At 40.5% G+C, this 26,947-nt stretch overlaps 1 protein-coding gene across 2 annotated transcripts in view; it reads left to right on the top strand.

Annotated features, from left to right (window-relative positions):
- The window catches only part of SYT1 (synaptotagmin 1), a 131,083-nt gene extending 104,346 nt beyond the window's left edge, over positions 1 to 26,737 (top strand). For both annotated transcript variants that reach the window (XM_074167946.1, XM_074167945.1), the window contains exons 7-8: positions 21,075 to 21,208; positions 26,040 to 26,737. In XM_074167946.1, the coding sequence (XP_074024047.1) occupies positions 21,075 to 21,208; positions 26,040 to 26,246 (341 nt within the window). In that variant the 3' untranslated portion in view covers positions 26,247 to 26,737. The remainder of the gene's footprint in view (positions 1 to 21,074; positions 21,209 to 26,039) is intronic.
- Positions 26,738 to 26,947: the final 210 nt, after the last annotated feature.

Below are 26,947 nucleotides of genomic sequence, written 5' to 3'. Positions count from 1 at the left end.
AAGACCAGATTGGTTGGTCACAGTGTTCCTGCTTTACATGTACAAATAAAATCCAATGAAAAATAAAGAAAGGAGCTTGTGCACTGAATTCAGGAAGGAAATTTCTTGATTCAGGTTGCAGTCGTGGGCAACCATCCATGGAAGTCAGATGGCCTGTGCTATGAATCAAGGCAATAAAATTATGATCTGGATATTTACTGCTCCCTTAAAGTCTCTTAAAGAGATGGATACGTTTTTTTAAAGCACAATGTAAACAGATACCTTCTATAGTCAGGACATAAAGAGAAAACAGGAGAAATATGTGGTTTAAGTGATCCAAATCTTTAATCCATGTTAACAAACCAGGGCGAGAACCTGGTGTTTGTAATTGAGCATGATAAAATGCAGAGGTCCCATGAGCACTGCACATCAGGATGAGGGATACCAGACTAGTCAGGAATCTTTAGGATAATAGTTAAACGATAGACAGAGCCTTCCCCCCCCCTCCCCCCCGCCCCCGACCTTATCTCCCTTTGTAAGCAGCAGAGAAGAACAGATTCCTTCCAAGTGATTCAGAGGAAGAGCATAATTCAGGTGCTGCTCTCCTCATGATGGTGTGAGACCAGCTGCCTGAGGAACCACAGGTCACACACTGAATCGTTGCTCTCCTGTATCTGTTCCTCTTGCGTCCTACTCTTCTTTCACGCTTGCCAGAGCTCTAAGTTTGATTTTCGACAAAGCCAGAGCAAAATAAACATTCACCATCTGAGAATTACATACTTACAGCTATTTTGCTGTGGAACTGCAGGGAAAGTTTTTTGTGTCCAGCACTTCAAAACCCTGCTTTTTTCTGATTAGTCTTCTAAATTGCTTTATTTTCTCCCCAGGAAAAAGCCTAAATAATACTTGAGAAAGGAGCTTTCTATCACACTTAAAGCTGGAAGAGGGCTATAGGAAATTTAGTGATAAATCTTCTCCCAACAGTAAAAACAGTGTAACACAGACTACAGTAGTTAGAAAAATATTTACCAAAATGGTGAGAACACCTGTGTGGATGAGTTCATGCTGACCTGATAGAGTCGACCAGTACAGTTCTGGTTGTTTTCCCAGATCTGTTTTGATGTTTTACTCAGTTCAGTTTGCTAGTGATGCCACCATCCTAGCTCCAAGGAGGACACCAGCAAGAATTTTCTGAAGACTTAATTTTGCCCGATTCTGACTTTACTCAGTTCTGAAAATTTCCTGGGAGAAGCGTCAGGCAAAACTACAAGTAAAAGGCCTTCCCAATGATGCTTTTAAAGCTTTTATCACTGCATGTTGACAATGGTTGAAATGAGAACTAAGACAGAGAAAATATAAGAAAAAAGGTCACAGGTGGCTCAGTTTTAGAGCATGTTGATGGTAAGCAGAGGACAGTAGTGATATTGCCAAACCCAGATTCCCAAATTTTTGCTCTTGGCTTAAAAATAAATACATTTTAAGTAGCAATAAATAAATTATTCCAGATTTAAAGCCATGGATTCTATGCTTTCAGACTTCTATTTCTAGCCATGAGGGTTAGGGAAGTTATTTTTCATTTGAAATGCAAGCTGAGGATCTCTCATGGTAACATAATGCCAAGAAACTAAGGCTTCAAGAAATACTCTGCATCTCAGGGATTGTGATAAAATCACAAGAGCTGGCAGCAGTGAATATTCTTAAAAGTTTGCATACAGTTGATTTTGCAGTCTCGCTTCTCTAATGACACGGTACTTAGAGAAGCTGGTTGCTGGCTTGAATATCAATGCCAGGGTTCTTCAGAGTTTTCTCTCTGGTCAGTAAATAGACTGATGTCTTTAGAATAAGGTCTAAATTCTTATCCATACTGAAAGAGAAGAGAGATGCAAAAGCAAACCTAACCCCAGGAATCATAAGCAAGTAGAAAGATTTTTAAAATACATTTATATATAAAAAGGTTACATATTTACCTATAGAGAAGTATAGAATTTTATATGATTGCTTTGCAGAGTTCTTGGCACCAGTGTTTAATATCAGCCTTTACCTCTGACTTTCCAGTTTGTGAATGCCACAATGCACTTGCAGTTGCAAGAGACTCTCAGGGGAAAAGGATTCTGTCTACATTTTGCTGGAAATCCATAACATTAAGATCAGCTGCATCTTGGATAAAGAGCCTCAGGACAAAACGCTAACTTTCACTCTCAATGAAGCAACAATTTTTTAAATTGCCTTTGCCTTCTGATATCTGGGATTTTTTATATAAAAGACCTTATCATTGAAGACAGCTAAAACTTTCCCAAAGCAACTTTCATCCTGGTGTATAAAGTGATTTAGAACTTCCAAAAACTTTTGGACTGTTGTAGCAACATAGTAGAAAATAGGTTGTTACTTAAAGTGCCTCCTAGAATTTTTCCCTAAAATGTGTTAGGTTCTGGATAATAATAACAATCTTTTTGAAGTTAGACTGCTTGCTTTCCTTCACTTAGGATATCAGCCATTTCTCAAAGCAAAGAAGTTTTAGCTAAAAGTTTCTAAGGTACCTAATACTGTATTCTGGCCCAGTCGATAACTGCAAATGATAAAAGGTTTTCTCTCAGCCTTTGTGCTCTCTGGCTGCCTTAGAAACTGAACGAAGATATATGAGATGACACAGCAGGCTTTTTAATCCTTTAGAAATGGTTGGCAAAGTCACCTCTTTACTTACAAAAAGTAAAACATATAAAGTTGGGGGTATATTTTAAATAAATGTCAAATCTTTTTGTAATCTACTGTATCTTCACAGTCTGAGGTTGAGTGAAGGACAATACTTTAACATACCAAGACATGTTTATGGCAAGTTCAAAAGTTTATGAAACAAAAGCACTGATAATTCCAGGAGAAGCAGGAAAATACAGAGCCTTTGAAAAGCTTCTGTGGGTTTTGCTTACAGCTGTGTCTGGAATTTGCTATGGTTAGAATGAGAGGGATGCTATGAAAAATAAATCTGAAATGCTGCGGTGCAGTGGGTAACTTCTTGTAGGCAAATTTATAAAACAGAGCTCACTTTAAAGCTTTAAAGGCACTTTAAGCCTTTATTTTGTGAAAAATCTAATTGAGATACAAAATGTGTGCCAGTAAGGCTCAGAGTTTCTATTCAACCCGATTTGAGGAAAAGTTAATTGACAGAAAATTGTAGCAGAATGAAAGCTGTATTTTTCACATCTTTTCATTGTTTTGCTTTGCAGTCTGCAACTTTTGCTGCAAATGTGTTATACACTATATACTGTATACTTATACACTAGCTCTTAGTTGAACAATACTTCCTTATGGGTGAGCAATATTTGTTACAAAATATACAGTAACCATCTTTTGTAGGAGAATCTAGTGAACTTAATGTGAAGTTTGGTCTTCTGCAAATATTCTGCCCTGCTTGTCTCTTTTCAATCAGTAGTATAGATACAAGTCCCATAACCTGGGGTGGAAGGGAACAGGGCTTCAAACCCTGTGGTTCCCTACTCCTGTTAAATTCCCACTCAGCATACTAGCTTTTCTTATCAGCCACAAACATAACTGAGGAAACAGGTTGCAACCTCCTTGATCGCGCCAGCTAAAAAAGAAAAATAAACTCAAATTAGCAGCAAGATGGTTGTAGGCTGAGTTATCCCGTTGCATCCTCTGGGTGCCACCACATTGCCTTTCAGAGTGAATCAGCCTGAATTTAGCTTTAACGAGAGGGCTGTCCCAGGCCCCAGGGTGGACTCCAGTTTCCAGGCTCCCACTGGTGATGAGTGCTTAATGGTGTGACACTCTACAAGAGTATGTTTCTGATCTTCCACCACTAGTTGGTGTCACAACCCGTGAATGTGTGTTTTTCCTTTGTTTTTGCAGATTAGGAGTATCTTGATGCAACTTCAGCTGTATTACATGCAGGTTTTGTTTGCTAATGTTCATATAGTTTGTGGATATTTGAAAAGTTAAGACTGGCTTTCAGAAAATCAACATGCTTGGAGCTGACAGCAGCATGCAACTACAATGCCTGAGCAAGAAAGGAGAAAAGATAACAACGAAATCAGTATGCTAGAGAGTGAGCACTACATAATTAGGAAACTGCAGCTTTATTCTTGTTTCAAAAGCTATAGAAAGCCGGGACTACCATCCTGTTTCTGCATTCCCTCAGCCATTGCTTACTTTTATACCGAGACAACATGCTGGTTGATAGAATCCGACTGATTTTCTTCCCTGAACAAATATGAGACACACATACAATCTTCTTTTTTATTGTTAGTCTACCACTTTCTATGAACCACCTCTCCTCTCAGAAGAGGTGGTGATATCTGCATGGGCAAAATGTGATTTCTGACGCTATCTTTACAACCCTTTGTATTAAATTCTGTGGGTAAACCACCCCATTCATTTTGGCTGTGTGAGACAATGGGTACCACGGGAGCCTAATGGCTGAGGAATAGAAAAAGGCGTGGATATGACAGTTCGCCACCCATTGAAGCCAAAGGCAACCATCGCAAGCCACATGAAAGGTTATTAAGGCTGAAACATTGTTGTTGCTCAACAATGTATCCATCTCCCTATTTTTTTCTTACTCTCCAGACTGTTTTCTTTCTGTGAAATAACAGATGCCAAAAACAAAGCTCATCTGGATTTCAGAATAGAAACCCAAACCTTACCTATACCTTGATTTTGCTAAGCATGCTGATAGGCAGTGGGGTGTGTACTTGTGTGATGCGAGAGGAGGTGGAATGGTTGCACTGTGGGCTGCCGAGGAGCAGGAGGGGATATAGCACATCGCGGTATGTGTGGGGCTGGTGCGTGGGTCCAGGCACCAAACCCCAGCAGTCCTCCCTCTCTGTTTGCGATGGCATCTGGATTGCCTGCATCTTGTGAGCCATCCACCATCTCGCAACATCTGCAGTGCTGAGAGTAGGGCCAGAGAGATTTCACAGGAGAGTTCGTTACGCTGAGTAACGCTAATGGCATGCATTAGGAGTAAGGCTTTTTACGTTTTACAGGCTACACACTGACATGCCTTGCAGATCTGGCCCTCATTCAAGCACAGCAGGTACAAAATCTATAGATTTCAATTGCATCCTTTCACCAATGGCATAATGGATTAGTTATCTTACAGGCCCTCTCTAGTTAAGATTGCTCAAAATACATACATACACATATATGGAAGTGTAATAGCAAATCCCATGTTCTGCCTCTGCACACACAGAGTTGAATCATTAGCAGAGCTTGTGCTTCAGGTGAGATTTCCTATGGTCTACAAGGCTGATCACCAGTGAAAGAGCGACTACATCTACGATTAAGGGAAATCTTGGAACAGCCAGATTGGCTGGGAACTGAAATGTATGTCAATAGAGTGAGAGCAATTTACACTGGCTCCACTGCGGTATAGTGATGCTTTTCCAGCCAAAAAGAATGTGTTAAAAACATTTGAAGGTGATCATTGATACGTATCTTGGGATTATTTCACTCCTCAGCAAAAAAGAAATGTAAGGAACAGGGTTTGCTCATATCTGCAAATCTACTTTTGAGCTATACTTCAGTAGGAAGCATGATAAAAGTAAAAACAGATAAAGAGGTCCTACCGCTTGGGATTTGTTTTTTAATTATTATTTATTTTGCTTCCTCAATCACTTTGCTTTACTCATTTGGCTGGAAGGCAAACGCATTCCCTGTTGATTTATCTCTGCTCAGCCAGAGGCTTTTGCTACTCGGTTTGATTCCTAATATGGTAGCGCCAGCAGATTTTGTCTGACTTCCAGAGGGCTCCTCTCAGCTCCTGGAATGCAGCGGGGAAAGAGTCCTGCAGAGACCAACAAAGACAGTTGTTGCACTAAGACTAATAAAGACCAGAAAATGGGCTTCCCCCACATGCGCTGAAATTCCTGCTTTCACCACTCTCTAAATCACTGCTTTTGTCTTACTTTACAGTCAGGCTATGAATTGTTTCCCATTACCCAGCTGAATAGTCTTTCTTCATCATATCAGAAAACATATTTTTCAATAAGTTTGGAAAACACCTACTCCATCACAAGAAAGTTTTTATTATACTAGAGTATGCGTTGAAAGCATGCTGTCAAAGTATCAACGGATTAATTATGGCACAGAGCAACGAAATGTTAGGGTAATTGAAAAAAACATAGGATTTCCCCTTTTATTTTGTTTTTCTTACCTATTTGATTCAACACACTCAACTTTTCGGTGCTGTCCATTATGGAAGGAAACCAATTTTTATTTTTTTTTTTCCTTTTAATAAGGTGTTCCTCAGGTAATAGGCTGTCAAACTCACCAAATCTAGAAATGGCCTTTGCTGGTTACGTACCAAAATCCAAGCGATTAAATTCCTCCACCAAGCAGGGTCTCTAAAAGGTTAATATGGAGCTGGAAATTAATTTCATTCCAAATACAGAACAATAGTGTGCAGTGACTTGACTTTGTGATAAGCATTTGTTAAAGCTAAATCCTCCCTAAGCCCTGCAATTGTTTTCCTTTGTGCTAATGGCAAGCTAAGCGGAGGCGCTCCCTCTCTCTCTCTCCCTGTCTCTCTCTCTCTCCTGAGGGTATCAGAAAGGCAAGTTTATTGTTTGCTAAATCTGGCACTTTTTTAATTAAAACCTCAGTTCTCCTTAGGTCATTCTTTTGAACATTCGCGATCTTCATTTCTGACAGGAGAATTTTTCATCTTTCTGAAATCCACAAATTTAATATTATTGCTTGCTGATTGCCATTACTGGCATGTAGGTTAAACAAAAAGAATTTAAATTATTTCTTATTGCTGTTCAGTGACTGTCTTGACTTTCATTGTTCACAGGCAAAAAAAAAAAAGCCTATTGTCACCTAGGTACTGACTAATGCAGAAAAATGTTCAACAAGAGTTTCCATAGGAAAGCTGAAGCCTGGGACCCCAGGAGAATCGATTGCTTCATGTTCTTACCAGTGATTTTTAACAGAGTTAGGTGCCTTTGAAAATACACCCATCTACAACTCCAAATACTTAATACGTTTGAAAATCTATTCTAAATTTGGTGAACGTTACTTGAAAGGAGTATTGCTTTTCGAGCTTAGTTTCACTGAAATTACTTATATTCTCTATTATACACAACAACTACTGCCTTAGCTTGGAAGTGGTGTCATCCACCTTTCCTTTACTATGGTTTCAATCTATTGATTCCAAATAAAAACACATATCAGTTTCACCCCTCTGTCATCCTCTTCCTCCTCCTCCTTGTCTAATAACCACAAACACTCAGGCTTGTCTTTTCAAATATTCCTATTTTCAATTATGGAGAGGCAAAGAGTTTCTGAAATTCGTATGTGCTTTTTGGGTTCCTGCGTTATTTGATTTTATTACAGGTCATGATCCTTTGACTAGACTACATCAAGATCTTGTTTCAATGGAGTAGCACACGAAATATGCTGAGCTGCCCAGATTCAATCTGGTTTGTCAGTGAAGCACAAGATCAGGTTGCTCCACTACTTTTGTACCAAATTGGATATCTGCTGTATGAATTTGTAGCAGGTATCCAAGCTGAAAACTATCATGTACCTTTGGATTTCTGATAGGTTGTGTCACGTTTGACTGCCTTTTAAACTAAAGTGGTGTACAATAAGTGGTGAACATGTCAGTCAAACATCAATTTGTGCCATTAAATGGCTGGGAGAATTTGAAGAAGAATTTGGGTACATTGCGTCATGAGCTATTGGTCGTGTTATCAGAAATACTTCCATCTTTCACCTAATGATGCCGTTTGTCAAGTTGTCTGTTCTCTTGTCTTATAGCAGGAATCACGTCCTCAGCAGCAGAGCATTCTTACTGCAGCTGCTGTTGGCCTTGAACACTTGTTCTTTAGTTTACCTTGAATGTTAGCCCTTAAATACCTCCTGGCCTTGTTCTTTCTTGTAACTTTTCTGAGGTAAACAAACAAGGTAAATTGCTTGTTCTACCAAGGACTTCAGCAATTCTATAACTCTGTAGTGGGCATAATCTAGATGTTACTCTTGTCTAAGTAAAAATTTGCCTTAAGTTTCAGGTCACTGCTTCTCATTATGTGGAATTGACAGGAATGTGTGTGGGCATGCAGCCTCCCAGCCCTTCTTCTGCAAGTACTCTGGTTAAAAATCTGACCTTCAGGCTTTTCAAAACTTTTTTTTTTTTTTGTGATACTGCAAAATGGGTTTTTACTCAGTTGTCATTTTTGAAAAACAGATATGACTTAGCTGAACGCAGTTGAAACAGCTGACAAATTTAGTCTACATTCTAAATTCTTGTGCCAAGACTGAGATGAAGATGTTGCCCATACCAAGAAAATCTGCTTTTGATCTTCTTTTCCTGACTGTGGTTAAAAGCTAGTCTTCCCAACAATATTAGGAAACACCACCCAGAATGGCCCCTTCCATTCCCTGAGCAGATGCAGGTCTTGCCTTGCAGTATTCCAGGGATCTCCTCCTCACCAGCAGGAAGCGCGTTGACTGGTCTTGTCCTTAGCCTTTGCCCTGAGCAGAGAGTAGGGAAAGGTTTCATGTAGCCTCTGTGTCTAAACAGGCACAATAAATATCTGTATCATGGGTTGCTTTAGATTTCATATATGGGATTGTTGGTGTATGTGTTGAGGCAGTAAAGACTTTGATCCTCTGAATCACGCTAAAATTAAGTGCCAAAAATAGCCCAAATGAATGCCCAAAATCCTTTCCAAAACCCTGCTTAACAGATACTGAATACGTTGGGAAGCAGGAGAGAAGGGGAGAACGAGAGCTGTTAAGTATTTTCTCCAAGTAATTTTGAATGCATGTGTTGTAGGCTAAATGTAAGACTGCAATCACGTAGCTCCTTACTTCCATTTACATTTTTTTCCATAAAGCTTAAGTCTTACAGAAAAATAAGGAAAACAAAATGAGAACTCATCTTTATATAAACTTCTCGGGTAGAAAAAGTACTAGGAATATCATTTCAAATGGAGACTGAAAACCAGATGCTGATGGACTCCCATTATATACAGCCACTGATGAATGAAATGTAGTTTGAAAGCCTTGGTATGCTCTTAAAATAAATATCAACCTTGATAAAGCATAACGAGGCTTGGTTTCTCAGCTGTAAAGAGTTCTGATCAGGCTGCTTTACTGGTAGTCACTGATGTTGTAAGACTATTTTTTTTATTCCTTTTGTACTGCAGCATTCCTGCAGTATTAGCTCTCAGTGCTATTTCTAGTTTAATCATCTGAATCAAAAAACATGTCTCTCACATTGTCTAAGACGGAAAGCTTACCTAAATGAGAAAAGCAGTTTATAAAGTAGCACCAATAGGTTTTTATTAAAAACATCAGAATTTTTTTGCAGTATATTTCTTTGCATTTTTCTGGTGACTCGTTGATATGAGCTAGGGTAATTGTGTGTTTCCTACCCTTTCTATAATATATGGATAAAACATCCTGCTGCTTTGCTTTTTTATTTTTGCTATCCTCTGCTTCTCCTCTCAACTCACGTAACATTAATTTAGACTGTGAAGGTATGGAATACACGGTCATAACTAGGTTTGCTGCATTTGAAAAAACTCTCACATGTAAACAGTATGATAGTTCAGTGTTTTTCATGTGAGGCAGCATTTATCACTGCCTTTGTCTGTGTTGCTTCTATCCCTCCGTGGGAGATGATGCAGATTACCCTTATGCAGGGTATATTAGCTTTTTTCCATGTAAAGACAATCACAACACAGTAGTACCATGCTGATGTGCAGTCAAGCTATAAAACCTCACTGTGGCAATGTTGACATAAAAAGTCTGTAGCATGAAATATATATTCTTACTACAGTAAATTGCTAATACACTAGTTCCACTAGTTTTTGTTTTTAATAGAGTTTCTCTGTATTTCAGGGTTGATTAATTCCTTTGAATGAATACTGCTGCTCACTCCAATGTGGTTTTCTTTATTATCCAGTAATAATGGAACTCCTATCTGTCTTCTGTGCAGTCTGAGTTTAGGACTTGTTTTGCCACACAGCTGCCAGGTTTGGGGTTTTAGTGGTGGGTGGTCTGGGTTTTTTTTAGCAGGGGGAGTAACCAAAAGAGGAATATGTTTGTTATCGGTCAGCAGTTTACTGGAAGTACCTTAAAGGTGAAGGGAAAAAAATGAGTCAATTGTTTTCAGAGAAGAAAATGGAAATGGAAGGTTTTTCCCCACCACACCACAATCTCCACAACGTTTGTCCTAAGTAAAGGTGTCATTGCTTGGCCATGTTCAAGCTGAACAAACCAAGTGACCTCAGCCACTTTTCTTAAGTCTTGCCCTTGAGGCCTTTTACCGTCTTGGTCACCCTCCTCTGTACACACTCAAATAGTTTTCTGTCCTTCTTATATTGAGGTGCCCAGAACTGCACACAGTACTTGAGGTGGGGCCACGCCAGTGCAGTGCAGAGTGGGACATTCACCTCCCTCAACCGGCTAGCTCTGCTGTGCTTGACTGTCCTGGTTTGGAGTGGAGCAGAGCCAACTTTCTGTTCAGTGAGAGATGCTCTTGCTTATACTTGTTGCTGTGGCAACCAAGGTCAGCTGACTTGGTTGTCATGGAGGGGTTGCACCTGTGGGGACAAGTGGACAGGGTGACCCAAACTGACCGGTAGGGTATTCTATCCCATCTGCCATGCTCAGTATAAAAGCTGAGGGATCAAAGAGGTCAGGTTGGCTCTTCTTCAAGGACTCTCCTTCTATGGCTCCTCTTCGACGGCTCTTCTTCTATGAGGAGGACTCTGTGAGTTTGTGTACCTTCAGTCCTCATCAGAGTGTTCCGGAATCCAGTTCCCATTCAATGAGTCCAGCCTGGAACTTTCCCAGTGCCTGCTGGTGACATCTCCCTGAGAGCTTGATACAGTTTTGTATATATTTTTAAATATATTGTATCTATTTCATTATTTCTTTTTTATTTTATTATTAGTATTTTATTAAAGTAGTTTAGGTTTTTTCTAAACTCATAAATCTCTTTACCTCTCTTCTTCCTCTCCATGGAACAAGAGGTGTGGGAGAGCATCTGTCATCTTGTCATTGTCCAGCCTGGCCCAAACCACAACATAGATGCCCCCCAGGACACAGCTGGCACTTTTTGCTGCCAGGGCACATGGTTTACTCATACTCACCTTCCCCTGAACCCAGACACTCAGATCTCTTTCTGCAGGGCTCTTCTCCAGTTTCTCATCCCCCAGTTTGTATGTATAACCAGAATTACCCTGTCCCAGGTGCAAAATCTGCCACTCTCTTGTTAAATTTCATAAGGTTGGTGATTGTTCTAGTCTATCCAGATCTTCTTTTCAATCAATTCTTTCTATGAGGACAGCCTTTCACTACATGAAAGAAATCCCTTTTTTTGCTTGCTTCCAGTTACTTTTGGTTGTCTGTCCTCGCCCTTGTCTCTGTTTGGCACAGTAATCGTCCTCACGACAGTCACTCTGGATGTTTAAGCCTGGAAGCACAGAGAAACATCACCATGCAAATAGAAATTCTTGACTAACCAACACGTGTAACCCCCCCTGGGTTTCTTTCAGTCAGTTCCTCTGAAATCTTGATAGTTACACCACCACTCAGCAGCATCACCTATGAGGAATCCAAAATTAGGAATGGCACCTTTCTTCCATCATCCAGGGCACAGGGAAATAGCTATTTGCAGCAAATAACCACAGGAGAGGATATTTTATATGACAGAGGCCCAAAGATGATGATCACACACAGGAAAGGTGGGCAAGGGCAGTCACGTTGAAGAAAGGAGACCTGGCATCAGCCTTTGCACCACTGAGTAATTGGTAGTAGCACACAAAATATAACGTTCTTCACAGCAGAGCAGACTCAGAACTTGTTTCTCATATCTTATACTTTGTCTCCCGAGCAGTGGGAAATAGAGGTTCAGATCCCTTCAGCCAATGGAAAGGTCTGAAGAACATTTCCTCAATCAGTAATTAGCAGTTTGACCTCTTGGCTATCAGCAGAAGAGGGATGGGGAGGAAAAGCCAGTCTTTAATTGCTTTATTTTGTACAACAAAATAGATGAGAACAAAACCCTCAAATAGATACATACAAAAGACTCTAAGCTAGCACAGCTGTAGGAAAACAGTGGAGACTTGAAAAGGTGAAGCATAATTCCTCTCCATCGCACATTTTCCAGGCAGGTTGCAGCAGCTCCCCACCCAGGTGTCTGGCCCTTCCATACACCCCCAGCCTTTGCCACCTGATGCTCCTCACATGCTCACATTTTCAGCCTGATGTTTGAATTGTGGCAACATGTGCTTGAGGGTGAGGTAGAGCCATTCTGCCCCACGCCCCAAATACTGGCACCCCTTTCTGCATGGCCTTGTTAGATAGCCAGCCCAGCTCTGGAGAGCTTCGAGGTACTCACAAACAGTCCAGCAGGATACATCATTATGTTCCCAGCTCCTGTTTTTTTCTGCTAAAACGTCTCACACAGTCTGCTCTTTAACCTTGGGTTGTTTGGGTTTTTCTATATTATGTGCTTCTGCTTCTCTCTCTCCACTCTTCTGTCTGTCATTATTCCTCAGTCAATGTTTATTCCCCTCTCCCTCCTCCCCAGTTCACTTGAGGACAGCATTTTGAATCTCTTTAAGCCTCGGTGTATTATCTTCTGGTATTTTCAGTGCCACCAATTTAATAAATGTAAATTTAATTAATTTGTTCTCTATATCATCAAAAGGCATTACATAAATTCAAACTCAGCAGTCTGCTGGAATTTGCTGCCTAAAGTATTGCCAGTTTGCTTTGGTTTCTGTCTGAATTCCTGTACTGGAGAGTCTGCCTGTATCAGCATCCCCAATTAATACCTTTCCACTATTTGATGTTAATGCCTGCCTCAGTTGCTATTGTATGCTTTCTATTTGTATACAAACATGACATATTACAGTATGCATTTTTATTTCTTTATTTGTTGTCTAAGATTGCAGGTGCCCTTCTCCAGCATGTTAAAGTTTTAAAATGCCATGCTGTCTTTCCCCCTCCTGACTACATTCAAGCTTCATGAGCACTCAGTTCTTTTGGTGCGAATACAGGGGAGCCACATTTACTGCTTTGATGCTTGTGGTTTCCATGTCATCACATTTACAAAGTGCTTGGTTGAGTTGCTCTGCTTTTCCACAAGAGTATTCTGTGTTTACCCACAGCCAAAACTCAAGGTGCATTTTCCTGTTGGTTCAACCCACATTTGCTACGCTTTATAAAACTGTTTGTTTTGCCTGTGTGTAACTATGCTGAAATGAACTGCTTGGATGCAAGAGAGACAGATCAGCTGCCCTTGCTCTGGCAGTAAACTTAATCATAAGCTCATAAGTGTGATTTGTGCTGGTTTTAAATAAGTTTTGGTGGCTTTTTGTTTCTTTTTTTTTTTTTTTTTTCAGTTTTCTGCTACTTTCCCCATCTGGCACCGTAACATTTGTTGTTATGTTCCAGTTGGAAGCGCTATGGGTGGAACTGCAGACTCAAGCGCTGGCTGAATAACCCTCAGGCCACTGTGAACATTTCTGTTTCCACTGTCAGCTCTCCGTGTTTAGCAACCTCAGTTTGGGATTCTCGAGTGAGGGCATCGTTGGCTTGCTGTCACTTTTACAACACCTCCTTCTTCCCAAGGCTCCCTGGTTCTCTGAATTCAGCGCTTCAATAACAACTTGATATTCATCTAACTGCACAACAGTGAAGAGCTGCTGTTTTGAGACTGCTTTGCTACACTCTCCATTTAACTTTTTTTGTTATAGGCAAACTAGTGTTAGTTTTTATAAATACCAGCCACTTCTTCCCCACTATAAATGGATTATTGGAATCCATTATTATTCCTATGAGAATCTGTCTAATGTTATTGAACATGAAATTACAAATGTTTTCATTTATAAATTACCCAGTCTTACAGCATCTTCTTTTAAAGACCCTGATGGAAATATGTAATCCAAAGTCATCTAACTTGTTACAATATTGATATATATATATAATACGAGCAAGAAAGGGCCTGATGGGGAGTGTACTCTGTGTGTGCATGTGCGCTGCATCTGGAGCAGCCCACCCACGGGGCATAGACAGATATTAGCAAGGCTAATACGAGTCTTTTTAACTCAACTGTTTGCAGCTCTCAGGGCCACTCCGGCAACCCATCTTGCAATTGCTCAGCTCCATTCATGGCCAGTAGCTACTAGGTGGTGTTGGGAGAATCTCCCAGGCACACTGCTCAATCCTCAGCCCGCTTATTAAAGTGATTTTTAAAAGTGTTTTGCTGGGGTGAGGACTGGCGTAGACACTACACAGGAACCTACCTTTCCCTTGTGTATTGATCGAATACTGGCTACAGCTAAAGATTTGGCCCATAACATCAAGTAATTAGCCTGGTAGGGTTATGGAAGCTATGACGAGAGTATCTAAATAGCAACATTAGCTGAGGATTGGACATTATGTAGCAAATAAACTTTTTTTAAAAAATTAACAATCCTGTTTTCAAGGAAACGTGATAAGAAAAAAACCTCACAAACCCTGTATTTTATGCTGAGAGAATTGTTTCTAATGAGAATGTTTTCCAGTATTTCCCTTGAGACATCAGCTGCTCCTTAAAAATAATGTTCCAACTTTAATTTGCTCATTTGTGGAGGAAGGTAGAAGGCCCAACAGCTTGCGTCAATGAATATAAACTATAACTTTTATGCAATCTAGAATGTACCATAGCACTTGTACTCCTTCTTAGTAATTGTACCTTATATTGCTTCTTCCCCAGATAACACATTTTTCCCCCTCTGGCTTTCCTTCCCATTCAAAGCTTTCCATTCATCTGAAAAATACTAGTTTAGACAATCCAGGCACAATATCACTCTAAGCTCATTATTTCAGAGACTTTAATTTTCCCCTCTCATCCATACATGAATAAACAGAAGAAAAAAAAGTCAGGGCAAATTATCCCTGGCCTGGACGCTACAGGCATCATGTGAATCATCCCTCTCTCGGGAGAGAAGTGTTTATATGCCCACCGAGGGAGCATGTCCCATGATCCTTGGGAAAAATCAGAAAATCTGTGGGAACTCCTAGGGAAGTTCATCCTGTTTTGCTCCGAGAGCAGAGCCCCGCTGCTTTCCATAGCACAGCTGTGGCAACCGCTGCTGTCGCTCTCTGAAGGCAGAAGCAAGCATGCAGGTCTTCATCCCTGGCACAGTCTCTGTAGAAAATAAGGTTGTATAAAGCTGTATAAAATTGCTGTTCTCCCCACTGCCTGCTCCTGTAAGCCCAAACCGCTTTGTCTGAAGGGTGTTTGCATGGAATAAGAACAGGTTAAGGGTGCAATATGGAATCTAGCACTGCCTCTGCTCTGGTCTAAGGCTCTGGCTTGGCCTTTCCTTGGCTTTCCACCTTCTTGCTCTGTTGCAGGATGAGAGTGTAGCATGGAACCTACCATCCACCCTGAAAGTCACCTCTGTCCTAGCCACCTTTTCAGAGCCCTTTATTGGTCTGAATTTCCAAACCTGATTTTCGTTACTTATTGGATCAATTTCCGAGCTCTTCAGGAATTCATTCTGCTTCCTGGAATGGAAAGTCAACTGTGATTCTGTCTGCTGACACCTTTGCTCTAAATGTCAGTAATGTGTGCTTTGGCATGAGTTTGGCACAAATTCTCTTCTGATGGGAAAAGCGTGTGCTAATTAGCACCCAGTTACCCTGGATATTTTGAAGACAAAAATACAGCTGGAGGCAATTCTGGCACCGTATTTCTTTTTGGTTTCTACATTTGAGTTGAGAACATCTTCTTATTACAGTGTTTTGTCGTATGAAACTTTATTCAATTGTATTTATGACTAGTTTGTTCTGACTCAGGTTTTTTCCTACTAATCATGTTAGGCTTACTCAAGGCTTGTAGAGGGTTTTCTCTGATCCCACTACACAGAGCTGTGTGGGATCTTTCTCTATAAACTGTTAGGCTTCCCCACACACACGGGCTCAGGACTGTAATTGCACACCCAAACAATTCCAGTGTTATCCCTGCAGCATTTTTCAAATTTGTCAACATTCTAGGTGCTTGCTCTTCATATTTTGATTAGATTACAGAAGTCTTACAAATATTTAACAAAGATGGGCACCATCCTTCTGTTTGCGTTCAGAATAAACCGTTGTAGTAAAACCATCCCAAGCTGAGGATGTTGTTGACACATTTCTGCTGAAGATCCATACAATTTGAAATTTTTGTACTGAATTCTCTCCTACCTAGCTGGAAAACGACTTTTCATTAACTACTGATCCCTGTAACAAATTTTTCATCTTAAAATCCACTGACAGGCAGTCATTCTCAAGTTCCGCTTTTTCCTCAGATATTGTCATTAGCCATGATTTTCTTCTTTTGAGTTCTAGTATTTTCTTTCAGCTGTAAAGTTTGCTTTTTTAAAACCTGTAAGTGCATCTTATCTACAACATGATGATGATCACCTAATCATTATTTTAAGAGGGTTTTAATTGTGTATATATGCCTCTCGGTCCAAATGACTCAGAAGTCTTTACCTGCTGTTACATACCATTTCAATTATCCTTGAAATAATGTATTGGCATCTTACTGCAAACTTCAGGAAAACAAAATGTGTCAGCTGGTCCCCCAATGCTTTTAAAGCTGTTCAGCTTGCCTCCCTTGAGATGTTGTTGTAAAATATACAATGCACAATTAGTTATGAATTTTACATCTTTTTAGCGTTCATGGCTAGACCATTAATGAAGGAATAAATAGCAGAATTTTATTTAATCCCACACATTGCTTAACATGAATTGTTAAGCAAGGGACACACAGCCTTTCTGTCCCCTTTGGCAGAGGGACATCCATAGTGCTCTGGATGCAACATCCCTTCTTCCCAATAGATGGGTAGGGTCCATCAACAGATACCTGTGGATGTAACGTGGATGTAAATCCCCGATTACTTGAAACAAATAAAATTGGAGGGAGAAACAGAGTGATGTTCACCTCTTCTAAGTTGAAATTTCTTCAGTGTAACCGTTTACGTGAAAGTGAATAGGCTGTCTTGTATCGGCGGAGAGAAATAAATATTTTGGGATGCAGTTTATTTGAACAAAGACAGATGTTTACTCTGTAATGAGATAACTGTCCAGAGTACATAAAGAGAAATGTGTATTTATTTTCACTGGCATCAGATGTAGAAATTTCTACTTGGTCAAAAGAATTCTGCCCTTTATGCCCAGGCTATACGCTTATGAGACAATTCATCATTGCTGGCCTGTAATATCAGTTCTGCCATCCTGGGTAGTCTCACTTATTCAGTGAGACTATTTACATATTAAAGTATTACTCAGCATGAGTAATGGCGCCAGCACTGAGGTTATGTTGCAAGTAGAGAGAAGAAAAGTTTCCATTAGCACTAAACCTTATCTCAGAAAAATCACTGGAGACTGGCACTTCCCAGAGGTTCTGCTTTCTTTTGATTATCCTCCCTTCTTCCAATAATTGACTGCAAGCAACTCAGCTCCCATTATTTGGTGGGAGAGAATCTGTCTTTTTCAGAGATTTATTCATGAAGTTGCAGGAAAGTCTGTGCTTAGGTATCAGGTTGTCTGTAGATCGCAAGCAAATAGATTACTGGAGAGTTGAGGGAGTTAGAGATAATATCATGGGATATGAGAGAGTGTAACTGAAGATAATTTAACTGGTGGAGGGGCTCATATATGAGAGACAGAAGAATGAAGAGAGGGGAGAATTAGGTAAGACTGGGATACTTCAAGAAATAGGAAGTGGATGTACAATCTAAGAAGAAACTCATTTAAAATCTCTAATGGCCCATCCACTTACTTGAGCTGAACACCCCGTTCTGATTTTCAGTGTTTTTGTGATGAATAAACTTATTTAATACTTTCCTCTGAAACTAGAAAAGAAGAACTATGGTTTCAGTTAGGTGACATTCAATTTCTATTTGGTTTGGCATGAAAATTTTACCCTTGGATGAAAAAGAATACGGATGTTGATTCATATGATATGTCCCCTTCTGTGCTCCATTTGGGACCTCTGCCACTGACAGTTCTGCACTGCCATGGCAATCTGGTATCACTTGCATTTTTCCTACTAAAAAAAATGGCATTTGACTGAGCCTATCTCAAATCCCCAGACACACAAACTTAAGCAGCTGGTCAGGACATGAAAAAGAAACCACAGAAAACTAGCTTCTGGGCCTTGTCCCGTGGCCATGAGTTATCTGGGGTCAGATTTTGCTCTAAGAGCAGCCTGAAGACAGAAAATGTAGAAAGTCAATAGAAGCAAATCATTTAAAATGAATGCACACATAGACCCCGAGCATTCACATACACTTGATTTCGAAGTTAAAAATATTTTTCTCCAAATATGGAATGTTTATCAAGATAGGAATATATCTGCATCGCTATATAAATCATTACTATACAGTTCCTTGTGGGCATATGAATAATCATCAAATCTGTGTATATTGTCTGTGCATGAGCACAGATCAGTAAGGGATTGACTTATATCAACTGCATTTATTTTAATAGAATTCTTCAGTTCTAATCCCCTTAATAATAATGTATTACTGCGCTGTTTAGCCTCCCAGCTCACTCTAGTTACTGAAATTATATTTTAACAGCATCTTATCTCATTTCCATATCTTAACACTCTACCACTGGCTCCTTGAGTACTGAACTTTCTTACTATATATTTGCTATACCTAAAATGTCGTTTTGCATGCCAAAACAATTGTGCATTCAGCGTGGAGCCTCAGCAAAAGTAATAAGGTATATGAGCTTTTCTTAAGCATCACCTAATGTTGAAAGAGTCCAGATTTACCTGTTTACCACCTTCAAATCCTGTATGCAGTGATGGTGAACTCAGTATTGAGAAAGAAAGAGAACTCTGTTGGCTTTTTGCTAGCATTTCTGCTCTTCACATGATACTCCTTAATTCGTACATTGTGCAGCCAAAAGGAACCCTTGCAATCCCCTGTCTAGCCCCAAGCGTAAACCTGCCCAGATCTAATTTCTACTTGAACTTGAGTCTTTTGAGGGAGAAGGAATCTTAACCCTCTATAACAGAGAGTTCACCACAAACACTAAGAGGCTATCCCAGCTGTTTCAGTCTTACTGCTAAAGCACATGACTTTTTCTAAGTTAGAATTTTTCTAGTTTCTTCTCACAGCCATTGGACCTTATTATACACTTCTTTGCAGTCTTGCAGAGTCCACTATCAAAATTAAGCTCCCTTCAAAGGTACTGTAGACCGTAATCAAGTCACTCCAGTAACTTAACCGTCCTGAACTCCTAGGTCTTCCACAGTAAGGCATATTTTGACAGTAGCAGAATGCAATTACTCTTCTCAGACATTCTGAACACGAATTTTATTGCAGAGTTGTAAAGCATGGTTTGCTTAGAGTGATAATATTTAATTTCAGTGTTCATTTGTCATTCTTCTGTAGCTCCATCCTTTTTTCAGGAGGGAAAGGAGAAGTCCTTTCCTTTGATAGTTTGCATTCAGGCTCTCTTAATTTATGCCACAGACAACTTTTGGCTGGCTGGCACCTCGTATAGCTCCTACCAGCTCACTCACGCCAGCCTTTTGCCTGGTCAAGGCACCACACTTCAACGGCCTAGAGTGAAGAGAGGTACTGACCCAAATTTTGGTGACAGTACCATACAGGTTGTTGAAAAGGATAAGTTTGAGATGCTTCAGGTGGTGTTTCACGGTTGGCCTAAAGAGAAAAATAACTGAGCTCAGTGAAGGTACTGCTAATTAACACCATCATAGAAGAAGAACCGCTCATCCATTCTCTAGACAGGAACATGGCTCTTGTAACAGATTAAGGGCTGACAGCGCTATTCTTTTAAGCAGGGAAAATGTCTGTTGAACGTATAACCCCTGAGATACCACTTCATGGCAGTAATGTCCATGAGAGTTTTGCTTGCACACGGAATACCTGATTGTCCTGGGTCTGGCGGGGATAGGGTTAATTCTCCCCAGGACCTAGCAGGGACGCAGGTATTCCATCCCGTGGGAGCCGAGCCCAGGTGGTGGCAGGAGCTGGCGGGGGAAGGGAGGGGCAGGAAGTCGGAGGGGCAGGAAGTCGGGGGGGCGGGAGGGGAAGTCATTCCCCCGGGGGAGCGGAGCGGAGCGGTCGGGGGGCGTCCCGGCTGCGGTCGGCAAGCGGTGGTATCGTACTCGTGGTTGTATATTCCTCTGTCGGTGTTATTATTGTTGTTGTTTCTTGCTCCCCTTGCTGTTCTGTTAAATCGCCTTTGTCTCAACCCACGAGTTTTTGCCTTTTTCTTCCCATTCTCCCCTCCCGGCCGCGCTGGCGGGGGGGGCCCGATCTGAGGAGCGGCTGCCCCCTGGTCCTTTGTTGCCGCCTGAGGCTAAACCAGGACGCTGATTAGGTACCATATTAGTTCTGTTACTTAGCCACCAGAAATGGTACAAAATAACAATGGGAATTCAATGGAGAGTAGCAAAAACAATTCATAATTTATACCAGTACCGTGGCCTGCACCTTACTCTGGCTGCATGTAGCACTAGGATAGAGAACTGATATTTAAGGGGCAAAATCCCTTCCTCCATGCAGTCTGTCCCTGTGCCAGGCCCATGGACACTGAGCTGTGTCAGTTGCAGCCCTTCAGGGAGGTCAGAGGATGGGAAAATGGTGCAGCTCCTGTCCCAGGAGCAATATGAAGAGTGGCCGGGCTGTTGCAGGGCGTCTGGCCACCCGAGCCCTGTGCCCACCGGGCCTGCATTCAGCAGCGCTCACCGCTCTTGGGAAAAACACCCCACAGCCCCATTGCTAAGAAGTGTTTGCAGTAAATAAGTAATGTTAAAACATTTCCAGGATGGTTAATGAGCTACAGAACAAAGTTAGGTGGGAATTTACCCCTCCTTTGTGATGTTAAGGAGATAACGCAATAAACGTTTTGTACCTTTTTCCATCAGGAACACTTTGCAATCATACTGGAGGTTTTCTATAGTGGAAATTAGGTCTTTCTTTAAATACAAGCTGTTTGGTGCTAAAGTTTTGTTGTTTTTTTTTTTTTCATCGACTCTTAAACGTGTGGGATTAAAATCTGAACTGCCCTTCTTAGCTCTACTTCTTTTCTTGATTACTTAGATCCCTATGTGAAGATCCATCTGATGCAGAATGGTAAGAGGCTGAAGAAGAAAAAGACTACAATTAAAAAGAACACTCTGAATCCCTACTACAACGAGTCTTTCAGCTTTGAAGTACCATTCGAGCAAATTCAGGTAATGTCAAACAGTGTTTTGTCTTCTCTCTGCATTCCATTTCTCAGCCCTTATAAATATTTAACAGGAATCTTGTTAATTATCACGTGTGCATGCCTTCATTAGCACCTAGGTGCCAGCCCTGTGCTACATTAGATGAGTGTGACTGCTTCAAGAGGGAAATGATAAAATGCACAGTACTTATGAAGCTTTGATTCATCAGTGAGAAATGGATAACTGACATTTTCTGTTAACAGAAATGGATTCTGCAAAAAATAAATCCACAGGGAGATAGAGAAGGAATGTGCCAGCAAAAAAAGTATTAGGATGAAAGAAAAGGCATATGTAGCAATTTTCTCCAAATTATTTGAAATAATGAATTAGCATCATCAGTTAAATTTGTGTTCCCTATGCATTTATCAGTCCTGTTTGTTGAAAGCACTGCAGCGTCCCTCTTAAGTAAAACACATAATTTAATCACAACTTTTTTTCAGTTATTCATCACACACCATGAAAACTTTTTGAGTGATTCCTATATCCCTTGAAAAAAGACATTTTTGGATCTCAGGGGTTCTCAGAGGTCAGTACTGCAGTACCTCTTCTCTTGGGGAGCACCAGCAGTTGTCCAGCTGCTACTCCTGGAGAGCTTGGTGCCTAAAATTAGGAGCCTCGGAAGTCAGCACAGTGAGCTGGAAGTCTCCTACATTAGCAGTGGGAAATACTAGGACAAGGCATCGTGTAATTTTTTTCAGGGACTCAATAACCTTCCTTTGGGCTACTGGGAGGCAAATCGTCTCTCACTCATGTGAGTGAGATTTAACTTCTGATGTTAACTAGCCTTTTCTCGCAATAGAGAAGCTCAGGAGGCATGTGGGAAACCTGTAACCGACTCACCTCCTTAAGGGAATTTAAAACAGTATCTTCAGTGTTGTACACAAATACTCTTTTCGCCTGTGCCTATGGCTTGTATTGGGAGTGCAACACTCATTTCTGCCTAAATAATAAGTATATGGTTGGCCACAGAGCATAAGAAAACCTCTTAGTTGGGTGGTTTACTTGGAAAGGGAGAGACTTTGGTTTCTGGTCTGATCTAGGTAGTGTAGACCACGTAAAGACCACGTAAAGTTGGTACCGGCTTCCTCCATTTTTTTAAAGCATTAACTATTAGCATTAAACTATTTCATTATTTTGCTCACTTGTTAGAGCATTCATTGCGGGAAAGTTGTGTTGGTTTAAATACCCTCAGAAGAGAAAATAACCGCATGCTGGCTTCCCACCTGTTCATGGAGCCCTGTGACCATGGAGCTGTTAAGCAAGACATTAGCTTTTCCCAGTGGAGCTGTGCGTGGAAAGTGTACTTTCAGGGGCCTCCCAGTTTGAATGACCATGAGTAAGAATAGTCTGGGAATACATCCTTTTGTGGCTTGTAAGAGAGGTCTAGGTATGAGTTAGGTGCTATGCTATTCGTAGTTTAAAAGTTTAAATGGGCTTAAATGGTCTGGGCCAAATTGGGAGCCCCCTCTTAATTAGATGAGAGCATGGTATGGGTTTTGAGACTCTGTATCTTGGATTTTGATAGCAGCTGTACTGGAGAGAAGCCCAGGAGCCAAGGCCTACGTTTCAACCAAAGCTGTGTGCTTGGTTTTTATTGACTTGGTGCTGACAAAGATAGTAAAACTAGACAAGGCAAGGCAGTAGGAGTAGTGACTGGGATGCACAACTAGCCCATTTAGAGTTTCTTCATGCCCTACAGCATGTACAGGTGTCTGTGGACTCTAGGAATCAAAAAGTGGGAAATCCAGTGGGGCCTAATTCACATTGATTTTAATGAAAGCTGGTCTGTCTACTTGTGAAGGATCTCATAGCAAGCATCAAAGACCCAGAGGCAAAAAGAGATGAATCAAATCAAGCCTCTTTGGCAATTGAGGCAACAAATGTCTTGATTTCCAAGTAGAAACAGGACTGGGGAACCGCAATGGGTACCTCCGAGTCACCAGATCTGAGCTTTAGCCTGGCTAGGTGCATTCTGTAGGTACTTGGCCATTTTGCCTTCTAATCCTAAATCAGTTTTGTAAGGTGCATATAGGCCCTTTAAAAAGTATTGTGGTTTAACTGTTTAAATTTTTGCCTTTTTTTTTTTAAATAAGTTTATTAGAACGACTTTATAGCTATTCATTTCAGTATATAGCCTCAATTTAAAATCTGTAATTATGGACTTTGGTCACATGCCAATGTATTTTGGAGTTAGTTATAACAGACTATATTTAGAAGCTATTTCCTTATGGTTACTGAAGTGATTTCATCATTAGAAAAACATATTTAAAATGTTATTTAGACTTAATATGGTAAGAATCACCGTGACTTTAGGGTAATTCATGTAAAAGTCATTAAGCAAACTTTCATAGTCAAATAAAAAATAATGGTTATACAAGTTTCTTGATTGTTGCAGAACAAAGACAAGAGAGCTCATAAAGGGAAAGCAGCTCAATAGCAGTACATCTATGTAATTTAAAATGGGCCAAACATTAACATTTTCAACAATTTAATAGTGACTATGGATTCTGGCTCTTGAGGGGAAAAAAGGTGATGTCCTTAAGGGTAATGGGAGAACACCACTGGGAAGTGAAATCCTGTTACTACAGGCAGAGCAAGACCACGTTTTGCAACTTTCAAGACAGACCATCTCCGTAGGTAGCAATGTCTCCAGGCCCTTTCAGTCCAAGGAATTCCTAATCACCTGAAAGAAACTGCTAATCTAAGTGTTTATTAGCAGAGATGGTGCTTTCTGCTAGCACCTGTTGGGTTTTGCAGTGCAGCTGTTCCTTTAATGTATGGTACAAAGACAAAGAGATGCTCACCTTTCTCTCTAGGTTTAAGCGAGAGATCATGAGGTGAAAATCATCTCAGAGTTAATCATCTGAGCTAGCTGATCTTACATCTTTACAGAACAAGGAAAAGGGACTTTTGTTTACAGTGCTCATTGTTGTCTTATGATTAACACCCCCAAAAAAAAAAAATTCCAATAGTAACTAGCCCCTAAGCTTCTAGGTGCAGCAGGCAACTTGTTTTTGTACCGTAAAATAATAGTCTCATGCTTACTTTTTATATCTGTGATTGTACGATGCATCTAAAACAAAAATGTTCATTTGGGGAGGTACCATCAACATTAAAAGTGAGTATATTGCAACCAGCAACACTGAAATATCATTTTGGCATCTATAAATACTTGCTTCAGGATATTGCCTTTTATCATGAGTGCTCTGGGGAGAGAGAGTCTTGAGTTTGATGTACGCTTTTGTCATCAGCAACTATATAAATACTTTAGTGCCTGTTGGAATCATCTCTTTCTCTGGCTCTGTGAATTGTACAATCTTGTAAGGGAATGGACTCTGGTAAAATAGACCTCGTGAGCCTGGTCTTGCAGATATGCTTAAAAGAGTCAGTTATTTTTAAAATATAATCCTATTACAAGCACTGAAATTAACCATTCCAGTAAGAAATCCAGATTGTACATATATTTAAAACCTTAAATTTAAAAAACTGATGCTTGAGAATAAATATTTTTCTGGAAGAAATATGTTTCAGGAAATTTCTTCCTTCAATTCAGGAAACTCACACTGGAATAAGAAGCTGTATGTATTTACCATGGGATAGCAAGGAATCAGGAAAAGAACTGTATGTTTATCTTTAAAAATAAAGCTCCCTAAGGAGAAGAGTTTACAGTTTAGTAAAATCAGCCCAAGGCTGTTAATGTCTTGGGTGCTGTTGGGGGAGAACACCACTCCACTGAAGGAATAGCTGTTTGTGCTTTTTCGACAAATATTAATGACCTAATCGAGAGGAATGTATGCATGTGCACGCAACTGCAGACGCAAATGCCTGGCTTGAACATCACCTCCCAGCGTGCCCCCATCTGAGTGAATGGAAAATTGTCTATGAGCTGTGACAGATGGGCTTGTGCAGATTTTGTGGGAGTAGTCTAACCCCGTTTGCCAAAGGTCACCATTCCGGCAGCAGAAGTGGCACTGCAACAGCAGCTCAGTCCCAGGCAGCACCGGTGTGTCTGAGTCCTGAGACAGTGGGGGTTATACTTCTTTCCAGCTCCCCTAAGCATGCAGCCTGACTTCTAGACTCCTTTATTAATATATAGAATATACACAGTGTACACACCTGCTTCCAGATGTGCACATACGCACACACCCCCAGATGAGTATGCATGAGTATATGTATGTAGTAACCATAAGGGCTAGCTTCTGACTTTATCTGAAAATAACTAATTAGCATGCTGGATGGATGGGTAGGAGTTATTTAGAAGTAGAAAAGCAATTAATAGAATAGAGTATGCCATTGCAAATGTTAACTTGGGGTAGAGCCATTTCTGAATTTTACCTTATTTTTACTTATTTGCTTAAACAATAAAGATGTGCTAAATTGCATCACTTTCTTTCCCTTAAGTGCCAGAATCCATAGTCACTTAGATCTTAGTTTACCTTAAGATCTCACTCTTAGCCCTACAGCCTTCTAGCAGTCTGTCTTCAATAACAACAAAAAAAAAATCCATAGGTGGTTAGTCTGTTAAAGGAAAAAAATCGATTCCCATATGAAGCTCTTTGATGCAAGGGCGGGCAAGTTTCAAGTTAACAGGGAGGATGTGAACTTAATTTTATTTGGAAGGTTCACAAGACGCAAAGACAAAAATTTGAATTTGCTTCTCGCTGTGGGAACCTGCTCTGGCTGTCACATGCTTACCTTCCTTTATGAAGTCTTCATTGTCATTGTCTGTCCCAAGATTCATCCCTGCCCACCTTCCCCTTGCTGTCACACTCACTGGTCTTTCTCTGTCTCATTGTAGAAAGTGCAAATAGTTGTGACTGTTTTGGACTATGACAAGATTGGCAAGAACGATGCCATCGGGAAAGTCTTTGTGGGCTACAACAGCACCGGAGCGGAGCTGCGGCATTGGTCAGACATGTTGGCCAACCCCCGGCGGCCCATTGCACAGTGGCACACCTTACAGCCCGAGGAGGAGGTAGATGCCATGCTGGCGGTCAAGAAGTAAATTAAATTAAATTAAATTATGAAGGAGAAAAAGAAGAAGAAGCCTTTCTGCATTTGCCCACATAGTGCTCTTTAGCCAGTATCTGTAAATACCTCAGTAATATGGGTCCTTTCGTTTCCAGCCATGTGTTCCTGACACAGATCAGTTGTACTTTTAAAGTCCCATTTTAATTTGCACAAATTTAAATGTAGAGAGCCCTCTAAAGGCACTTCATTTCACCACTGCCCCCCCAGATCTACTCTTCTTTTAAGCAATATGATGTGTAGATAGAGCATGACAGAAATTATTTATTGTATCACACAGTTGTATATATACACCAGTATGCTGAGAATTTATTTCTAGTTTGTGTATTTGTATGTTGTAAGCGTTTCCTAATCTGTGTATATCTAGATGTTTTTAATAAGATGTTCTATTTTAAATTATGTAAATTGACTGAGATATAGGAGAGCTGATAATATATTATAGGGTAACTATTGTATCGTCTGCATTCCAGAAAAAAAAAAAATTCCAACTTGTAAGGCACTAGTAGTGTTACACTGACATCTTAAAGGACAACTTAAATCTGAGCTTTCAACTGGACCATCCTACTAACACGCTATGCGTCCACAGCGAATCTTGGAGGGGCAAATCCGATTGGGTAGACTTCTTTCACAGGCAACTTAGCATGATCTGAGCAGCTCCATGGCTGACCTCAAGGAGAC

This window comes from Numenius arquata, chromosome 2, assembly GCF_964106895.1.
Source record: "Numenius arquata chromosome 2, bNumArq3.hap1.1, whole genome shotgun sequence".
NCBI lineage: Eukaryota > Metazoa > Chordata > Aves > Charadriiformes > Scolopacidae > Numenius > Numenius arquata.
Note: the sequence above shows the minus strand (reverse complement) of the source record. Positions and strands in the feature narration are given on the sequence as shown.